The 20,595-nt window shown below is 44.1% G+C and overlaps 1 protein-coding gene across 1 annotated transcript in view; it reads right to left on the reverse strand.

Moving 5' to 3' along the window:
- The window catches only part of LMX1A (LIM homeobox transcription factor 1 alpha), a gene marked incomplete at both ends in the record, with an annotated part of 137,620 nt that overhangs the window by 30,188 nt on the left and 86,837 nt on the right, over positions 1–20,595 (reverse strand). The window contains one exon of the mRNA XM_080930238.1: positions 11,969–12,201. Coding sequence (XP_080786364.1) covers positions 11,969–12,201 — 233 coding nt within the window. The remainder of the gene's footprint in view (positions 1–11,968; positions 12,202–20,595) is intronic.

The raw sequence follows: 20,595 nt of genomic DNA on the forward strand, positions 1-20,595 counted from the left end.
GGGCTCTCAGAAAGAATGCCAGGAGGGTGCTGCGACATGGCTGATGCTTCTATGACCTCACCCGGCTCCACCTATTCCTCCCCTTAGCATGGAGGTACAGGGAGACTACCGGGAGTGTACCTGCGGCATGGACTGAGAGTAAAGAGGAAAATCCAGGGTTCAGAGAGGAGGTGTTTCTGTGTCTGTACTTCGAAGGGGCTGGGGTGGAGATGAGAACCGGGAGAGCGTAGCCAGGTCTGTCTCCAAACCAATGACAGCAAGCAAACAAGCAAGCAAACACACAGACACACGTGCACACATGAGAGACAGACAGACGAGGGGGGGGGGTTGGAGGAGAGATGGAGAGAGGGAGACACAGAGACAGAAAGAGACAGAGACAGAGAGCACCTGCTTCTGAAAGCTACCCCTACCCCACCCCACCCCCATCGCAGGCCGGCCCGAAGGCTCGGCCCAGCCAGCCAGAGCCGGCGGATTTACCGTGGCATTACTTTTAATTAAGTCTGCGGCGCGGCGCGGGAGCGCGGGGTGCGCCCTAATCCCGAGCCCGCCTGACGTCACCTGGGAAGGCGCGGCGGCGCGGGGAGGCGCGGACCGACGACCTCGCGGCGACCCAGCCCGCGCCTCCGCCCGCGCGGGGCTTTGCTCCGCGGGAATTAAGGGAGGGAGAAATGTTAGTACACTTTTAATTGGAAATCGAGTTCTTCTTTCAGAGCGGCTTGTTTACTCAGGATCGGGCATTAGAACTCGGGGGAGGCTCTAATTGAAGTGACGGCTTTGGAGATTATGGGGAACATATGGCCCTACCGCCGGGCTCTTTATCTGCATTTTCTCATAAAAACTGCCGTCCGGGTGTGTTTCTGCAGCCTGGCCTCTTCCATTTCTAAAGCGCCTTTGAAGAGAGGAGGATGCAAAGCATGATGCATGCGCAGGGCTGCAGTAGCCCGCAGCCCGCAGGCCTGGAAGCTTCCCCATGCTAGGCCCGCACTGAAGCCGCCTCCAGCCAGGGTTCTGTCAGGGAAAAAATGAGCTGGAAAGAAAAGAAAGCCACTGGTGACTGCCTGGCAGGGGTGTAATTCAAACGGTTTTAAGCAGCAGCGGGAGAGAGTTGCCAAGGCAACGAGATTCCCACTCTAGGCTCAGGAAAGGGAGCCTCGGTTGGGGCCAATCTGAGTACACAGGGGAAATAGGAACACGCGTGTCTCAGGACAGAATTACATTGTTTTCTTTCTCTTTGTCATTAACCAGACAACCAAATATCCAGTTGGTGTCTGGCTGGCGCATCAGTCACAATCCTATTGCCCCCACCCCCACCCCACCCCACTCCTTCTCTTTCTTGCTATACCAAACTGTTAATTGTGTATTTTTGATATTATCATGCCTTAGACATACTTTTAGAACATGCTACATTTTCCAGAATGCACATGTCACCTGGCTCCTTAGACTTTTGTTTGCATCCTCTTAACAACCTCAACTGTGCCTGTTCTCTCTAGGGACAATATCCGTACCTTCTGTCTTAGCTCCAGACTCTCCCTGGCACAGCACCAAACCTCCACTGGAAAGAACAGCTGACTGAGGTCCCCCCAACTTTAGTTCCCAGAGCTCCATCACCACCTGGAGCTGTGCCTTACAACCCTCCTTTCCTAACCAATCTGCTCACCTGGGGATTACAGAGCCCCCCACTCCCATCTCAGGCTGACACCAGACTAATTAAATCCTTAAGGCCCATTCCACAGACACCCAACATCAAGGAAAAAAGAGACAGGTGAAGACACATGCCATAGAGAGTAGTTTGGTGGTTGAGAGCATGCTTTTCTTGGAGAGGGCAGAAGTTCTGTTCCTAGCACCCAGGCAGCTCCCAACCACCTGTAACTCCAGTTCTAGGAGCTGACATTCCCCTGGCCTCTGGAGGCATGTCTACACACACACACACACACACACACACACTCGCACACTAACATTCACACACACACTCACACACTAACATATACATACACACTAACACACACAAACACACTAAAATACACACACACACACTCACTCACACACAAACACTAACATACACTCATGCACTAACATTCACACATATACATACACACTAACACACACAAACACACTAAAATACACACACACACACACACACACACACACACACACACACACACACACACACCTTTAAACATACAATAAGAAGAAGCCTGAAAGGGATGGGGGCCTACTTTTTGGAGCAGCACATAATCTGAATGCCTTGTTAGTGGCAGCCTTCCTCCAGTAGAGCTCCAGCTCCAGGATGGACAACTGGCCCAGCATATTGTCTGTGCTGCAAGATAGTCTCTCATTAGTCAAGTATACGTTTCTATATGCTCCACATACCTAACCAAGACCTTGCTCAACATAATACTCAGCAAACTCCTGGGTGAACCACATGCTGAGTTGACCCAGCCAGATTTCCTGCTCGCACAGGTTTCTAAGAGGGACTGTTTGGACAGCTTACCTTGAATGCCACTCTAGTACACATGCTAAGATATCCAGATTCCTGGCCCCAGTCACCAAAAGACCTGATAAACCTTTGGCCTCTCCAGTGTGCAACTTTGGGTTTGGACCACTGAGACTCTGGATGGTTCTTAAATTCTGTTCTTTTCCATTTGCTTTTGCTGTATAAAATCCTACCATATGCAGAAGCAGTCATAAACTAGTCTGCTACCATTCTTAAAAGACACCAGCAGTTTTGTTTAGTCTCAGACACAAAGGCACAGGGAGATGGAGCTAAGAGTCTTGCACTGCCTGGGCAACCTGTCTCAGTTTCTAAAGCACCTACGGATCACCTTGAACCCTCCTGACTGGGAATCCAAAAGTAGAGGTGGGGTCTGGTTTGCCAGAAAAAGAAAACCAGACCTTTCTTGCAATTTGTACATGACTTTCATTCATGACAGAGGGAGAAAGTAAGACCCTGGGACATGTAGCCCTTGGGATTCGTTGTTCTGCCTGTATTAGGATTGTCATCCTAAATTCATTGGGCACAATGCCAAGTCCTGCAGAAAGGACCCAATTGAGAGGTGGAGAAATAAAGGCACAATGCTGTTTCTGCCAAACAGGAGGTTCTGAGCTCATGTCTCTTAGGGGCCACTCCGGCTCAGCTTGTGAAAGCCTGCTCGGTGTACCAACTTTAGGCCACGGTCAGATGTTATTCACTTGAGAAAGAATATGGCTTACATCACTGATGCCCTTCCTCTGGAAGGCTTGGGATGGGGGAAGGGAAGATGTCTTCCTGCTACCCCAAATAAAACACAAGAACAGTGGGATGAATAAGTTTAAAACCCAACCAAACCAAAATCACTAATGGTTCTTCACATGCTCTTTTTAATTGCTTCCATTTCCTTACATTTCCACAGATTATGCCGATCTGGCATCTTTCCCGGCTGCCTACTGCTACAGGAGATCCCCATAAAACCAACAGGGATAGTGATTAAGTGCTAAGGACGTGCTGTGGGTTCAAACAGAAAGCGGGCTTGTGTGAACTCGGCCCATACCAACTTGTTCTCACTGTTGTAATGGTGTGTGCAAGGCGCTTTGGCTGGGATCTCTCAGGCAGGAAGTCTCGGTGAATCCCTGGGTCCCCACTGAACGTGAGAAGACAGTGTGAGGCCTGGTTTAAGCTACCTGTGTGTTTCTGAGGACCAGACAACACACACCGCTTAACTGAGGCAGACTCTGCATTTACATCACCGGGTTTGAACACCGTCTGTTTAGTGACTAGTCGCGGTACCTGCAGCACTTCATTAAGGACACACTCATCCTCCTCAGGGATGGGAAGACTCACAGACCTGTCTTAACCACCAGCCCCACAGGGAGACTAGGCTCTTTAATTCCCACGAAGTACTTAAGGTACCAGTTTCTGTAGGGCTAGGGTTCTGTAATTAAGAACATCCCGAGGTAACCTGGCATACAGACTTAGTGAGGAAGACCCAGTTATTCCACTTCTGGGCATTTACCCCAGAGATGCTCCACCATAAACTAAAGACACATGCACCACAATATTCATTGCAGCTCTATTTATAATAGCCAAAAGCTGGAGAGAACCCAGATGTCCTTCAGTAGATGAATGGATACAAAAATTGTGTTACATTTACACAATGGAGTACTACTCAGCTATCAGAAACAATGACTTTATGAAATTCTTAAGAAAATGGATGCATCTAGAGAATATCATCCTGAGTGAGATAACCCAGTCACAAAAGAACAGACATAATATGCTGTCACTGATAATTGGATACTAACCCCAGAAAGCTTTGAACACCCCAGAAACAACTCACAGGCCATATGAAGCTCAAGCCATATGAAAAACAAAGGTAAAAAACTGAAAGCCTCGGTCCTTCTTAGGAAAAAAAAAGTGTATAGCACTCTCTCAGAGTGTGGCACACCTGGATCTTAAATCATTAATAATCCAAGAGCTAAGAATATAGCCTTGTGTCAATTTTTGGTATTCAAAAATCATTATATTTAATCTATACACACCAAGAAAACTCTGTTTCAATGTTATGTTCTGTTCTACATGTACTTTATGCTTACAGTAACTAGTAAGATTTCAATGCATACTATCAAACCTCTAAAAGAATTAAGTACTGACAAAATATATTCATATAGTATTATGCCAAAATGCCTTTAAAATTTTGTACATGTATCTCTCTTTTTAAAAAAATAAAGTTGTAAGAGAAAAAAAAAAAGAACACCCCTGAATCTACATAAAACCTATTGATACATTTTACATGTGTCCATTGTTACTTACAGAGGTTGAACATGGGAAATGACTAATTATAGACACTGGTACAGGTTTTATATGCTCTGAGGCATAAAATTTATTCTTATTATTTATTTTAATCAAAACTGTTAAGTGTGAACACATTTGTCAAAACAAGTTTCAGTCAGTGGAAAATAGATAAGCACTGCCTAAATCTGAACATGGCCTGCAACTTTTTAACCACCAAAGATAAACTCTACTCAACTTCTAATTACAGAGAGGGCCGAAGCTCTGTGTTTCAGTATCAAGTGTCCGGACTTGGTAATTGGTAGAATTAAGTTCTTATTCCAGCTTATCCCTGACTCAAGTATCCTGTGTTTTTACTTCTCCATCTATGTTATGAAGACAAAACAAATAAAAGAGAAGATTTCACAAAGAAAGGAAGTTTTAAACCTTATAAGGAAAACAACAAATCATTATCCTAGGGAAGTGTATGGCTGATTCTAGCAAGAAACATAAAGGTTGATTTTGAAAACAACCTAAAGGGCCCAGCAATTATAATTGCCCATTGCCTACCAGTCAGAAATGCCAGGTTAATAAACAGGCAGAGTCTGGGAAGACCTGAGGAGTCATGATATAAACTCATGCTTTTCATGTGTCTTATAATATGAGCAACACAGAAACAATGAAAGGGGCTGCATGTTTACTCTAATGGAAACACTGTACAGAAATCTTCAAGACAAGGCATCCTGTTTCTTCCCTTTCTCTTAGCACATGGCATAAGGCTAGAATATATGTTAGACTGAACTTTCAGGAATTTGTAACAGTTCCAAAACCTGGGGACAGACCTGTAGGCAACTGTACTTGGAAGCAATATTTCCTCAAACATCAGACCACCATCTATCTGAAATGTATTAAATTAACACAGTGTGCTAATATTAGAACTAAAACACCTCAATCAACATGTAAGGCAAGCAGTGAATTATCTAAGTTTAGAAGAGAGGTGAGTGGGGGGTGTTTTAGGTGTGAGTTCCTAATAAAAAGGCGATTGATACTATACTGGAGCATGATTAAATTTTTTTGAAATATGTTTATGTAAGGAATATAAAAAATATGATTTAAATACATTTTCACCAATATAATATTTACTGTAGTTCTTGTAGCAATTATTTATTTTTTAAAACAAGTAACCCCTTTGCTTATTAAGAAGAATGACAAAAATTTCATACTGATATCTCTTTGCCCATCTCTCACCCCTTTTATATGATAATATATTCTAATATGATTATGTTAACTTTGAGATGTCTCCTCATCTGTGCTGCCTGGGAATCAGTGTCTCCTTGGCTTTTGTTTTTCTGCAGCTAATACACTAGAGTCAGACATGTGAAGACGTCTAAATTTTTTGTTTGTTTGTTTGTTTGTTTGTTTGTTTGTTTGTTTTTAAGTGCCAGACTGAAGTCTAGTGAGGGCTAGAAGTACATCAAAAAGAACATCTAAAAGGACAGCAGGTACTAACAGACCCACTGAGAAATAGAAGAAACAACATGGGCCTCGGCCCCTCAGCAGATCCTTTAGCAGAACTGCCAGGTCTCATAGCCTTTCCAGTCAGGAGTCTAACCTACCCCTGAAGTGTGGAGGCACACCACTCTGTCAGACCAAGAACCTAAGAGGAGTACACACCAGGATAGCTTTATGCAGGAAAGGTGGTTCTTGGACTGAGATCCATTAGCCTATTATAGAAAAATAACAAAACTTAGTAGATTTACTCCATCCTCTCTTAGACTTTGATTAGCCTCAGAGGTCATTGGGATTTTTTTACACTTGGTTTTTTTTTTTTTTTATATTGACTTCCCAGGATGTGACACCAGCCAGAATGGTCTAAAACTAAAGGCCACCTCTGAGACACACATAAGTCTGTAGTAGAAAGTCACCCATCTCCATCCACCCCAGCTGCCCTAAATGACAAGCCCTCTGTACCACCCTGAGATGCCTGTTGCCAGCTCTCCAGGGGCATCTGAAATAGAAGGGCAAAGATGAGGGATAAGGAGATATCTGGGAAACGATGGCTCTTCTGCCAAATGAGCACAGAGACCGTGAGATACCCAGAAGTCCACAAGAACCTCGCCAAGAGATGACAATGGAAACTGTCATTCAGTAGACACCAATCTAGTTTCATGCTTTGATTTGCATCCTCTCTTTTCATTCTAAAGGCAACCCCCACAGCTGGCATGATAGCTCCTTTTTTTACTGATTGGAAAATAGAGTCTTAACAGGGGAAGGTAACTGGCCCAAGATCACATTGCTTCTGAGTGTAGGGCTAGCTTCATTCCTGGACCTGTCTAGCAGTAGGTGCCAAAATAGACAAGATTTCCTCCTACTTATATTCTTTCACATTTTATATCATAAAAAATGAACTGATAAGAACGATTCAAAGGAATTGTCCAGAGCTTATGAGGTGACTGGTGCCCATAGATTGGCTTTATCAGGAAATAAGGTTAGTCCAACACAGGTTGAAAGAAGTGCAGCTGTACTGTAGAACAATAATACCACCCAGTGTTGTGGATTCAAATGAGGACAGAGCCAACAGTCACTGTTCAAGCCAGGCAATCTGAATTTGCTCCAAAGAAGTCACATAAGAAGGAGAGAAGAGACTCCACCAGATTCTTTGACCTTTACATATGTGCTGTGGCACACACACACACACACACACACACACACACACACTTGTACATGCACAGAGAGATGGGGGGATAAATAAGTAAAAATTAACAAACAATAAGGGAGAGCCTAGAGTTGATAAACATGACTTAGAAGAGGAGAGACAGAGTGTTAGACAAAGAGATTAGTGGGAGGCATCTGGAGTCTAAGACACAGCAACATCTCCCATGCTAAGAAAAAGCAGGGGGGGGGAGGCTAACAAACACTAGGAGTAAGAAACCCACTTTACAACTCCCATGATTTGTGGTTCTTGGCCTCAGAGATCAATATAAACGAGAAGAGGCAATGAGTTCAAACGAGAAGCACAAATGATCACAGCCTGTGGCATGCCAGGTCATGCTGGGCAGGTGGATGCAGTATACAAGAACATGGGCTCCTTAGTGCAGGCTGGGAAGCTGCTACACAATCCTATAAAACATAAAGTACCCTTCAAAGAAAGGGGTCTCTGAGATGGGCCTCACTGGAAAATCCCTCTACACTAACAGATCAGTTGAAAAAGAGTACATAGCCAGAAGGTGAATCCCAGGCATAATCTAAATAGCCTGTCTTCAGAAACACAGATGAACCCCAAAATAGGGAAGGCAAAAATATAGTTATATTCATAACAAGAGACATGAAAAGAAATAAAAGGCAAGATGATGGAAATACTGTTGAAATTAACATATGTATAAAATCCACACTAGACATTCTTCTGTAATCAGGAATGAAAGAAAAAAAATGCTGTTTTGCTGTAAAATTGCCTGTAACTTAGTGTACTGCAGCACAGTACCTACACTGAACTCCTAAACAAATTAAGAGTTTAGGGGAAATCTCATGGAATTAAACAAAGGTGTCCTCACAGAGTCACCATCTTCATTTTTCAGTTACATGCAATGTTATTATATGGGAAAGCTGAAAGTGTATAGGAACATCTGTCATACATTCAACTATACTGCAAACATGGCTGCATATAATACTTGGATATTCTCTAATTTGAATAGAAAATAGAAGACTAAGGGAGAAAATTGAGAATGCAACCTGGACCAGCTAGAAGCTACAGCTGTTCACAGTCAGGTGTCAAGGGCCAGGAGCCCCTGCCTCCACTCCCAGGTCAAAAGGCTAATAAAATTGTGACTAATAAATAAAATGTGATCCCCCAACTCATGCAGTAATAACAATGTTCTGCTCACACCACACATAGAAAACTCACACTCTTTTAAAGACAGCATAGTATTTTCACAGATATATCAGGATATCCCCTGTCTACTAGAAAGGCTACTAGAAAGACTGGAGAGAAACTAAGAAAGGCTTCAGTGTTCCCTAGACCTGTAAGAGGGTTTCTATCAAGCAAGTATAGAGCAATGGTCTCCTACTATGTAGCTTCTAAAAGTAAAGCTGGGACCAAGGTTTGGGTTTATTCAGGTGTTGAGATGAATGTTAAGGCTCAACGTTAACAATCTGACAATCTACCTCAGAAGGTAAGGTCAAGAGTTCTGGTGATGTTGTGGAATACACCACAAATGCTCTACATCCAGTTTGGCAGCAAAGGGCTCCTTCTAGTTACCTTCTAAGGACAGTTTTTGTATGCTAATGAGATAACTGGTGGCTGGGTGGGTGGGTGGGGGAATCATAGATAGTCTGACCATTAGAGATACCAACATAACATTAAATAGTTGATATGTTCAACCCCGCCTCCACCCTCCAGCACGGCAAATGAGATGGAGGTTGGGTTGGCCATGCATGCCTAATTATTAAATTGTGCCTGTGTAATACAACTCTATTAAAAACAAAAAAATACAGGGTTAATATAACTTTCTGAAAGCTGAATGCATAGAGGTAAATGAAAGCTGGTACATTTAAGGGGGAGAAAAAAGTTCTGGGCAGACACCATGCCCTGCATTTCTCTTTATCTGCCATTGGAACCTTTGAAATTCCTTTTTTAAAAATGGCAGAGCATAAATGAAATGTTTTCCTGAGTTCTTCCAAAAACTTTAACAAATCAGTTGAATTGCAGGAGGGTGTACTGGGAACACCAATTTATAGCCAGCTAGTTGGATATACAGATGACAATCTGCAACTTGCAACTGGCATCTAAAGTAGTCAGGCAGCCATATGTTCCCTAGTTTTCCACTGAATATTATCTCCAGGCAGACAGTGTCAGAACTGAATTGAGTGAGAGTTTGGGGAAGAGCTCCCACACATCTGGAGTAATGAAATGCACATCTGTGTGTTTCCCTACATCTCCTGCTCCCTGTGGCCCAAATGGTTAAGGAGAAGCTGATGGAACATCGGATGGAATGTGAACCACATAACCTCCAAGATGCCTACCAATGGCAAGGTCCTCTTGTTTCCTGACGGAAACGCACTCATCCCTGAAGACCTCATAGGATCCCTACCCTAGAAACCTTGAGCATCTGTCACCAACCATTAAGAGAAAAGAAAATGGTCCACCCCTGGCTTTGAATTGTATCTAACTTCTATAGAGGTTGCCTTGGGGCTATTGGCAAAGGTGGAACCAAGACAAAAGAGACTGGGCCACAACAGAAAAAAGCATTCAGCTGTGTGTGATGAGTCATACTTGTATTCCTAGAACTTGAGAAGCTGAAGAAAAAAGATTGCTAACCAGTAGTTATCTGGTTAGTTAATCTAACCTGGGCTCCATATCTCCGAAGATCAGGAGGTCTTGGGAAAAGGCCCAGTCAGCAAAGTAATTGTCACATAAGCACGAGGACCTGAGTTCAGGTCCCAAGGACCCATGTAAAGCCAACAGTAGCACTGAACCACTATAATCCCAGAGCCAAGGTAAGGAACTGGCTTTCAGGCCAGTCTAGCTGAAGTGGCTAGATCCAGGTTCAATGAGAAATCCAACAATCAACCACTGGGCTTGATTAATAACAGACACATGCCCTAACCCTAACATACACACACACACACACACACACACACACACACACACACATGCACTCACACATGCACTCACACCAAAAATAAATAAAAATGGGAAAATAGAAGGGAGATGGGGGAGGCTTCTAAAAACAAGGTGTGTAGTTTCTGGGGAATGACAGTACTCAAGATTGATCTCTGATCTTCACATGTGCACACACAAAAACATTAAGATGACAGGACAGAGTATCATTAACTCACTAAGTATTAGGAAACAGCTATCTCCATTCTTGCTGCTGATATCTGAGAAGGAGATTCCTGGGAAATTCCTATTGTCCCTTTCAGCTCTAAAAATCCGTGATAATTTTTGCAGTGTTTGTTTCCATGTGTGTGAGCACACGTGCATGTGTGTGTGTGTGTGTGTGTGTGTGTGTGTGTGTGGTGTCGTATAAGTATGAATACATACTTATAAAGCACTTTATGCTACAAAGTGCACCAGTATGTGTGCACATGAGTCTGAGTGCTTGTGGATGCCCAAGGTTGAGTCTAAGAACTATCGCTCTTCCACCTTTTTTGGTGAGTTGGGATTCTCAGTCAAACACAGAGCTCACAATATTGTTAGTCTTGCTAGCCTGCTTTCCCTAAAGACCCTGTTTCCATCTTCTGTGGCTATAACGGCAGGTGAGCCACTGTGACCAACCAGCAGTTACATGGGTGCTGGGGAACAAAACGCTAGCCTGGGACAGACAGTTTAACCCATGAGCCGTCTGGTGAGTACATTACAGGCTGGAAATAAAATGAAACCATGGTCAAGATGGGCAAAGCTACATGAACACCTTCGCTCAGACTCCTGGGGAAAGACAAGCACTGCCCTGTGGAGCTACCATTCTGAAAAGCTTCTTTAACTGCCCCACTGGAGCATGCTCTGTGAAATCACTGCATCTCCTCTGTATGTCCTACCTCTTATTTCCTCTGAAGTTCCCATGAGTGAAGGCTGGTGGGTGAGAAAGAGAAAGAACAAAAATAGCCTAGTTCCTTTATGATGGAAGTCACCAAACCTCAGGCAGTTCCCGGCATTCCCATCCGGCAGATGAGAAAACACTGTTTAGAGAAATTCAATGTTTGCAGTAGACTGGATGGCTGGTTCAATTCTCCATCTCCATAAATAATAGTCTATGTCTATATTTTATGGAAGCCTAGCCAGCAAAGTCTTCAAGCTGCATGAAGTGGAATTCCCCACTCCCGGGGCTTGAGCTTATGATATGCCTCCGCTAATGAGATATTAGCAGACATCATGCAAGCAGGAGATCATCCCTTACAGCTTCTGCTCCTCTAACCCGAACACCAGAGCAAGTCACACAAGACCTGCACCTGATCTAGACCCAGAGCTAAGCTCAGTTGGCTGAGGTAAACAGACTCCAGCCTGAAGCAAAATCACCCCGGTTAACCCACAGACTTCAAAACGCATAAGTCTGTGCTTTAGTTTGTACGTCTTGAACGTTAGGTGTGATTTGTTATGCACAATCACCACACCAGCTCACTTATAAAGTCTTCGCTGTTTCTGAACTTGAAAAGGGTTCTTTAAGGACGGAGGACTGCCTTGCCACAGAGCTAGGCTGTATCCCATGGAGCCCCTGCCTGTCAGGCACTCACCTGAGTCTGAGGCCGCTGGGCTCACCAGGCTCAGCAACTCCCGCTCCTTCTCATAGTCCCCTTTGCAGAGCAGCTGGCCCTCCTTCAGGACAAACTCATCACCCTTCTGCAGCTGTCGCTCGCAGACGCAGCAGCAGAAACAGCTCAGGTGGTACACACTCTTCTGGGCACGCATGACAAACTCGTTGGGCGCAATGGCTTCGAAGCAGCCCCCGCATTTGACAGCAAATAGTCTGCAAATGGGAGAGAAAGAAAAGCAATAAAGTCTCCCTTCTTGTCAACAGACAGAGGACCTTCAGGGACAGTGTTGTACTAGAGCAGATTTCAGATTCAGGGTAATCTGTGTCTTTCTGGTCTTCCTCAATCCATGACAACTAAGGCTAAATTGAAGTATCTATTTTTCACTTTTAAATTATCTGATGAGACTATATTGCATTTGCAAACACTGCAGCGTAAGAACTGAGATAAACATCTTATGGTATCTGTGGGATTCACTCACTATAGCATTTATTTTACTACCTTCAAAAGAAAGGGTCGTTTTCTTTTTTACAACAGTAACATGATCGCAGGGGCAGAAGGAGTCTTTGCAAAACATTCTCTGTTTATCCCTGCATACCAGAGGGACTGATAGATATAGAAAGGTCAGATGGTATGAGAGAGAGAGAGAGACAGAGAGAGAGAGAGACAGAGACAGAGAGAGACAGAGAGACAGAGACAGAGACAGACAGACAGACAGAGAGAGACAGAGACAGACAGACAGACAGAGAGACAGAGAGAGAGACAGAGAGAGACAGAGACAGACAGACAGACAAACAGACAGAGAGCAGCAAGGAGGGGTGGGTCATCAAACTGCACTGCCCACCTCTTCACAAAGACAGACACGAGCAAACACGAAGTGTATATAGGGAGCCGTTGCCAATTTGTTCTGCTAATACGACCCGCCTTGGCAGGAAAGACAGAAACACAAACAACAGAAGACTGTTTTCCTGTAGACAAGCCAACTACAACTACCGCACTGGCCTAAGTGTGGCCAATCCTATCTCTTTGCTTGTTCATATGGCAATCGCTCATTCTTCTTTTCATTAATTCAGAAGCATCCAGTGCATGGGCTGTGGCACCCTTTCCACTCAGTGGCTGAACAGAGAAGGAAGAACTAGAAACCAGGCCCCAACTGTATCCACATATGGAGTTGAGTGTAGTGTGTGTGTGTGTGTGTGTGTGTGTGTGTGTGTGTGATTGCTGGAAACTCAGAGGTATATAAGACAAATCCTCCTCTGTCTGGAGATCATCTATTCATGGAAGAGCATAATATGTAAAGACTAGGAAGATGTCAGGGTGGATAAAGGACCTTGCCTTGCAAACCTGACAACCTAAATTCAAACCCTGAGGCCCACTTAAAGATGTAAGGTGAAAACTGACTTCATAAAAGTGACCTCTGACCTGCACATGTGTGCCATAGTGGCACTAAGAAGAGAATTAAAAGAAAAATGCAGAGATGTCCCATGGTGACAAAATATTATAGCACAAAGCTGGAGCATATATAAGGAATTAGAATATCCAGTCATTTCCCAACCATAAAATAGTGCCCGTTTGGCTGCACAGCAATACCCTCTCTCACACACTGTATTTGTCTTGGAAGCTTGCGGAAGGAGGGAACAATTTGAAGGTGGGGTGCAAAGGAAGCTTGGGAAAGGCTCCCAAGGAGGCGTGACACACAGATGGGCACTGGAGAGAGGGAAGACACTGAAGCTCCAAGTAGAGGAAGCCGAAGCTTGAGGGAGAGAATGAGGTCACCAGCCATGAATCCTGGAGCCACCCACAGCCAGCCTCCTAGGACAGGACATGATCTTCAGGGTTGGAAGAAGTGTGTTATATGCTTTACAACCTAAGCTGTGAGCTCCTATGCCACCCCTTATCTGTCGGGAGCCCCTGTGAAGCAACTCGTTTTACATGCCCCCTCTCTTGTCTCTCACACTCTGCGATGGAGTATAAAGCTGAGGACCTATCCAATCGCTGGCGTCGGCCTTTCACTACTAATAAGTTCCACACCCTGAACTAAAAGAACCAGAAGCCTTTCCCCTCCCCCTCTCTTCCTCCAGCTTCCCACTGCGGTTTTCCTGACTTATTACTGGAGTCCCTCCAATATTTTCTTTCACACCCTCTCCTCTTGCTAGATGCCATGCATTGTGAGGAAAATCTACCTATTTCATCCCTCGGCCTCCCAAGTCCCTGGTCTCTGTTTGCCAACCTGAGCAAACTAATCAATGCTTTTCCAGAAGCCAGTCAAAGGCCTTTTGTCCCCAAGCCTTGCTTCTGTTCCCCATACCCTGAAATGGACTGTTAAACAGACTCAAGGCAAACGTTCCCAGGGAGTCAACAAACACTTAAGAAGCTTCAGCCGCGGGTGGTAGCATCTGTTCTTGTCTGACTCCTACCCTATTAATCTCCTCCTCTTTTTCTTTCCCGTTAAATTTTTCCCTCACTCCATAAATTTCCCCCGTGTTAAAGAAGGGAGGGCTGGAACGAGCATAACAAAGACGGTCCGCCATGTTGACTCAGGAGCCTTGGTGGAAGTGAATGTGGTCATTTAGGCTCAGATCCTGAAGTGGCCATGTTTCCTGGGGGGACCACAGGCCAGAAGAGGCAGGCAAGCCTTGTTCCTTCCATTCTCTCCCCAAACCATGTCAGCTGCACCTTGCTCCCTTCTCTCTTGTAACCTTCAAGAGCAATCCAAGAAGAGGAGCATGCCATCTACCACCTGGGTGCCAGATGTGTACACAGCTGTATGGGTACCACTGTGGACCCAGCTGCCGACTGCACAGCCTCCCACAAGTTGTTTTCTCTAAGGCTCAGAGAAGCAGAGAAAGGGATTTGTTCAAAAGTCCAGGTCATAATTAAAACACAGCCTGTCTCTTCCTAGTGCACGAAATGTGTCCCCCATGGTTATTTCCCCCTCTGAATGCTAATGAGTCTGCACTCTGGGTTCAGTGTCTAGCAGGCTGCTGGAAAGCTAGGCAGTGTCTCCAGAACTATCAGCTCACCTCTGTAGTCCTGACAACATTCAACTTTTCTCACCATTCTAAATCTCTATCTATCTCCATCTCTATCTATCTATCTATCTATCTATCTATCTATCTATCTATCCATCTATCTGTCAATCTATCTCACCTTTGTGGCATCTCTTCCTTGTATCTCATTCTCACATGTAAATTAAAGACATAGAGCATCTTCCTTGTTGAAAAGCATCCTGTGCAATAGGGTCCCTGGTATTAAGCCCTTAGTGTTTCCCTCCGTCTATAGATTGCCGTCTTTGAGGAGGGACTAGGAAGAGTATCCTAGCAAATGAAGCTGCCTTTGTTCTGAGAGAGCCACAGTGGTTGGGAGGCTTGGGGTGTCAATTATGTCAACTTGACACAAACTATCTGAAAGGAGAAAACCTCAGTTGAGAAAATGCCTGCATAAGATGGGGCTGTGGACAAGCCCATAGAACATTTTAATTAGTGATAGAGGAGGGCCCAGCCCTCTGTGGGTAATGCCACTCCTGGGCTGATGGTCCTGAGTTCTATAAGAAAGCAGTCTCAGCAAGCCATAAAGAGCAAGCCAGTAAGCAGCATTTTTCCATGGCTTCAGCATAAGCTTCTGCCTCCAGGTTCCTACCCTGTTTGCATTCCTGTCCTAACATCCTTCAATGATGAAAAGTGACATGAAAGTGTAAGCCAAATAAACCCCTTTTCTCCCCAGCTTGCTTTTTGGCCATGGTGTTTGATTGCAATAACAGAAACCCTGACTAAAACAAGTTGGTACAAGGATAATGGGGGTACTGCTGCAACTGACTTGATCATGTTGTTTTGGGGAGGATTGTGGACGGACTTTGGAACCCTGGGCTAGGAAAGCCACTGAGTGTTGAGAGCTCCGTGATCTGTCCTGTAGAAGTTTAGAAGAAAAAAATGTTGACAGCAGTGCACAAAAATGGAGGTCTGGCTTTGAAGTTTCAGAGGGAAGCAAAACTCTACCAGGCTTTTTGTGTGAAGAATCTATAGTTCTAGTCAGCTGAAGGTGAGGAATCAGTTGTGGTTAACAAGCTACCAGAACTATTCAAGTGAAACCTTTGCTTGGCTAGAATATTCAGTGCTGCTCAGTTGGAGCTGAGAAATTAGCAGTCATGAAGAAAAGTGCAGCATCACTGAGGTGAAGTGTTTTGGAACGTGTTTTCTGAGAGTCAGCACACCAGTGTCTCACACATAACCAAGGTTGTAGCCTCTGGCCGTTGAACTTGGTAGTGTAACAGTCACTCACATTTGGACTGGTTTTGAAAGCATGAAGGGGTCTGAGAGAGCATCTGAGAAAGGCCATGGAAGGCCATTGGTGAAGGTACAGCCTCAAAAGGCCCAGGATTAAAGAATCATGTAAAAAAAAAAAAAGTTGAGGCTTGGCACCATGGAAAACTCTATGAGAAGCTATTGGTGAAAGTGTGGCCCAGTTGCAGCAAGTGACCCCAACATTTTGGAGATGCCAGTACCGGTAGGATGACCACCAAGAACAGGAGCAGCCGTGGTGGGGAGCCAGCTCAAATCTAGAAAACAAGCTGTGTGTACTATAGAGAACAGAGATGGCAAAGGGACCCAAGCACTTCAGAGAGACACAGAAGGTCATGAGTAGATCCCAGACATGGACATTGTGTTGTCTACACCGTTAGGCTTTTTTGTTTGGTTCAGATTGTGACTGCTTCCTGCTTCTTTTCTTTTAAAGTATGAAAATTCTTAATTTAATTTTTATTCCACAGGATCCCACAGTTGAGAGACTTCAAAATTTTCTTTAAGAGATTTATGGATTTTGCAGAGAATTTAGATTTCAAAAGAGACTGGATATTTTTAAAGAGACAACGTTTAAAGTGAATTTCTAAGACTGTGGGACTTCTATATTTGTAAAATATTTTATATTGTGTGATATCACTATCACTGTGTGATCTTGGGGGTGAACAAAAAAGGAAAGGTTGTGGCTTAAGAGTTATGTGTTTCTTGTCAAGTTGACAAGGGGTCACTTTTGCTGGCTAGATTTATGTCAACTTGACAAATGCTAAAGTTATATAAGAGGAGAGAACCTCATTTAAAAATAAAGCCTCCGTGAGATAGGCAGTAGGCAAGCCTGCAGGGAATTTTTTTAACTGATAATAGATGAGGGAAGGCCCAGTCCACTGTGAGAAGTACCATCCCTGAGCTGGTGATCTTCGGTTCTATAAGAAAACAGACTGAGCATGACAGTGAACGGCACCCTTTCATCCTTTCTGCATCAGTTCATGACCCCAGCATCCCACCATGTTTGAGTTTCTGTCCTGAGTTTCATCACAGCAAAAGAAACCCCAACTATGAGAGGAACTAAATGAATGGCCACCATTAAATGTCTTTGGGATAGGTACAGATAAACAACAAAAAGTGTACACACAGCGATTGAATCTACTAGTCACAGAAGCCTTTATCTTTCCCCTTCTTCTCTCCCTTACTCTTGCTGCCTTTTCTTTATCTCATCCTTGTCCAGGCAGGGAAGCACAGGCTGCCTGTAACTTCACTCCATGCCCTGCTGACATATTCTTGTATGGCCAAAAGCTACAAGAGGCACAACTATGAATCTTGTTTGAAAGTCTACTGCAAGACTCTACCATATCCTAATAAATTGACTTATTCATCACTGGCTCTTGCAGACTTAGTTTACACATAGGATAGAAGCAAGCACAGTGTCTGCATCTCTCAGTAAGTAAAGAGTGAATGAGAACACATACATGAAGTACCTTATTGCCTCCAAGACATAGGTGATTCTTAGCCATTTTTTATTGGCCTCTTATATCTGTAGGTTTTTCCTTCTTTCCTCAAAGGTGGTTTTCCATGTTTAAGGACTTTATGAGTCCCACCCTAAGACAGCCCTTCCTCCAGTGTGAGCTCTTCCACTGACTCCTAGCTCTGACTCCATCTCTGTTTCTGGCATGCCAGGCAGAGCGTGTTCATCAGACCCAACTATGGCCCTATCATGGGTCGAGTTTATTCGCATGCAGCATTCTTTCTTGTTGCTAACTTCATCTCTATATCTTGTGCTTGGAACCACAGCAGAAAGCAAAGGGAGAAAGAGCATCTTAACCCCAGAGAAAGAGCCAACTAGACCTGAGCTCAGAGTTTTGCCTTTACTACCTGGCTCAAAGAAGCCACCCCTTTCCCTGGAGCTTGAGTTTCTTGTCTTTCATTTCTTGACTGTACATTCTGCCTCAATACTGCATAAAGCCAAGACTTAAAGGGCAGAGAGAAATCGAAGAGTAGGCCTTCGCCTACTATGTCTTCTCATAGCACCGTTCTCAGCCAGAGAAGCCTAGTGTCCAGACAATGTTTTGACAGTGCTTGGCCAGGATAATCCTTTAAACTTTATATTTTACACAGTATCATTTACATACTTGCACACACAGGTACACATATACACATATGCAGACACACATGTGTGTGTGTGCAGCACTAAAAAAAATACATACTCTAGATAAGTATCTTCTAGACTACATGCATTATGCAATCTGTTTACTAAAAAATGGTTAGACTGTAGGTATTATGTAGCCTAGAAAAGATGTCTTCTGGAAGATAATATTTTACTTATGAGCCATGTTCGAAATCTGAGGCAGATAGTCTCTTAATTCACTCTCATTTCTGCCTTGTGTGTAACTATGGTGACAAAAGCATCTCAAACACAGCTATAAGGCTTGACCCTGAAGTGCTAATAAGGAATAAATCAGAAGCTCCCATAAAGAAACAAATGACTTCAGAAACAATGGTTTACTCTAGTACCACAAGAATTACAGTAGCAAAGTGGTGGTCTGCCAAGGTGTTAGGTGACAATGTGAACACAAACACCTGCTGTGTGGTCTGAGGAAAAACCACTCTGCCCCTCTGAACATTCATTATTAGATCCTACATCAGTCTCCCACACAGTAGGATCCATGGAGGACAGAGAACTGGGGAGTGAATCTTCATCAGATACCCAGTGTCATGAACTGTACTGTTTGTTTGGTTTGTCTTTTCATTCCATTTGAGTAGACGGATGATGTACTGTATGGATTCACAGAGAGCATCAGACTCTAGCTAGACTTGATTCATGCCATCTCAGCTCCACAGGAAAGAGTCCTGGAAATGCTCAACACATAGGTCTCTTCTCCACTTCCAGCACACATGTTCTCAAAGAGGTAACAGTATTCATCAGATAAACCCAGACCAAGTCTCTGTTACACCCTTTACTTGTTCTGTGACCTTGATCAAAACACAGAAGCTCTTGCTTTACTCATCTGCAAAATGGGAATGATAAACAGACACCCCCACAGATTCTGTGCAAAGAAAGTAATGAATCAGTTCTTGACACATGATAACTCCTCAAAATGTTTTTACAGTGGTGATAATGATGTTCATGATAGATAAAGGGGGTGAAAATGAATTGTTTGGGTTTTGAGGGGGTTGTTTTTTTTTTTTTTTTTTTAAGATAACAAATCATAATGACACCGGCTGAAAGAATGAGCAGAGAGTAGCTTGGGGAGTGTGGTTGGAGCAAGTTGAGGACTAAGGCTTTGAACAAAGTAGGAATTTTATAAAATCAGATCTGGGGGTGGGGTTGGGACTGACTGGGCTTACATGCCAGGCATGGTATAAGAGAGTGAAGAAAACCTTCCAGGTCTGAGATCCTGCCTGCTGTGGTAGGCTCAGAGAGAGTTTCCCTGCAGCCAATCACACAGGATTCATCCTGGTTTGCTGAGAGAGAGTATTTTAGAAGCAAACCTGATCTGATTAAGGGATGCAGATAGCTACTAAATCATTCTGAGTGTCCCTGTAGGGATGGATCTGGAGAAAGTGGGGTCTAAGCAACAGGGTGAATGAGAAACAGTCCCATTCATCTAGGTGCCTAAGTACCACACAATTCATTCTCAGATTTCTGACTTGGGGACTTGCACAACCCCCACCACACTCAGCTCTCAGGACTTCAGCTTTAGACTGTGGTGATACATAGGTTCTCTGGTTTTCTAGCTCTAGTGCACTAACCCTGTGGCCACTTTGCCTCTATAATCACATGATCCAATTCTCCTAACCAGTTTCTTGTGTATTTGTAACGCTCTTGCTTGCTCTTTTCCTCTGGAGGAATCTGAGTATCACGTTCACCTAAAGGTTCTCTCATAGTTGACTAAAGCCTCACTGGAGTGAGGGGACTGCCAGCTCCGTTTGTGACTTAGTGTCAGTTCATCTGGCAAATTTGGCCATGAGCCCTTATGATGTCCTCCAATATCCCGCAACCCTGCCCCATCTTACACTAGCCATCCGAGATGCCTCTTGCCCCCATTTACAGCCTCCATGCTGATAACACAACTTCACACATACAGGGGCCGCAGAGCATGGCAACCGTGTGCAAACTCACCAGCTACTGCAGACCTGACCGAACTGAGACTAGAAAGTGAGCTTCCATGATGGCGCTTCAGACAACCCCTAACCAGAAGCATATTGGGAAAGAGGGAGATCTTCATCAGCCTTGGTGCAGAGTCCTGAAGGCAGACTCACAAAGCATCTGGACCATGGACAAACAGAAGGATGGAGGTGCCAGTAAACATTAAAGACATC

This window comes from Micromys minutus, assembly GCF_963924665.1.
Source record: "Micromys minutus genome assembly, chromosome: 1".
NCBI classification, from domain to species: Eukaryota; Metazoa; Chordata; class Mammalia; order Rodentia; family Muridae; genus Micromys; species Micromys minutus.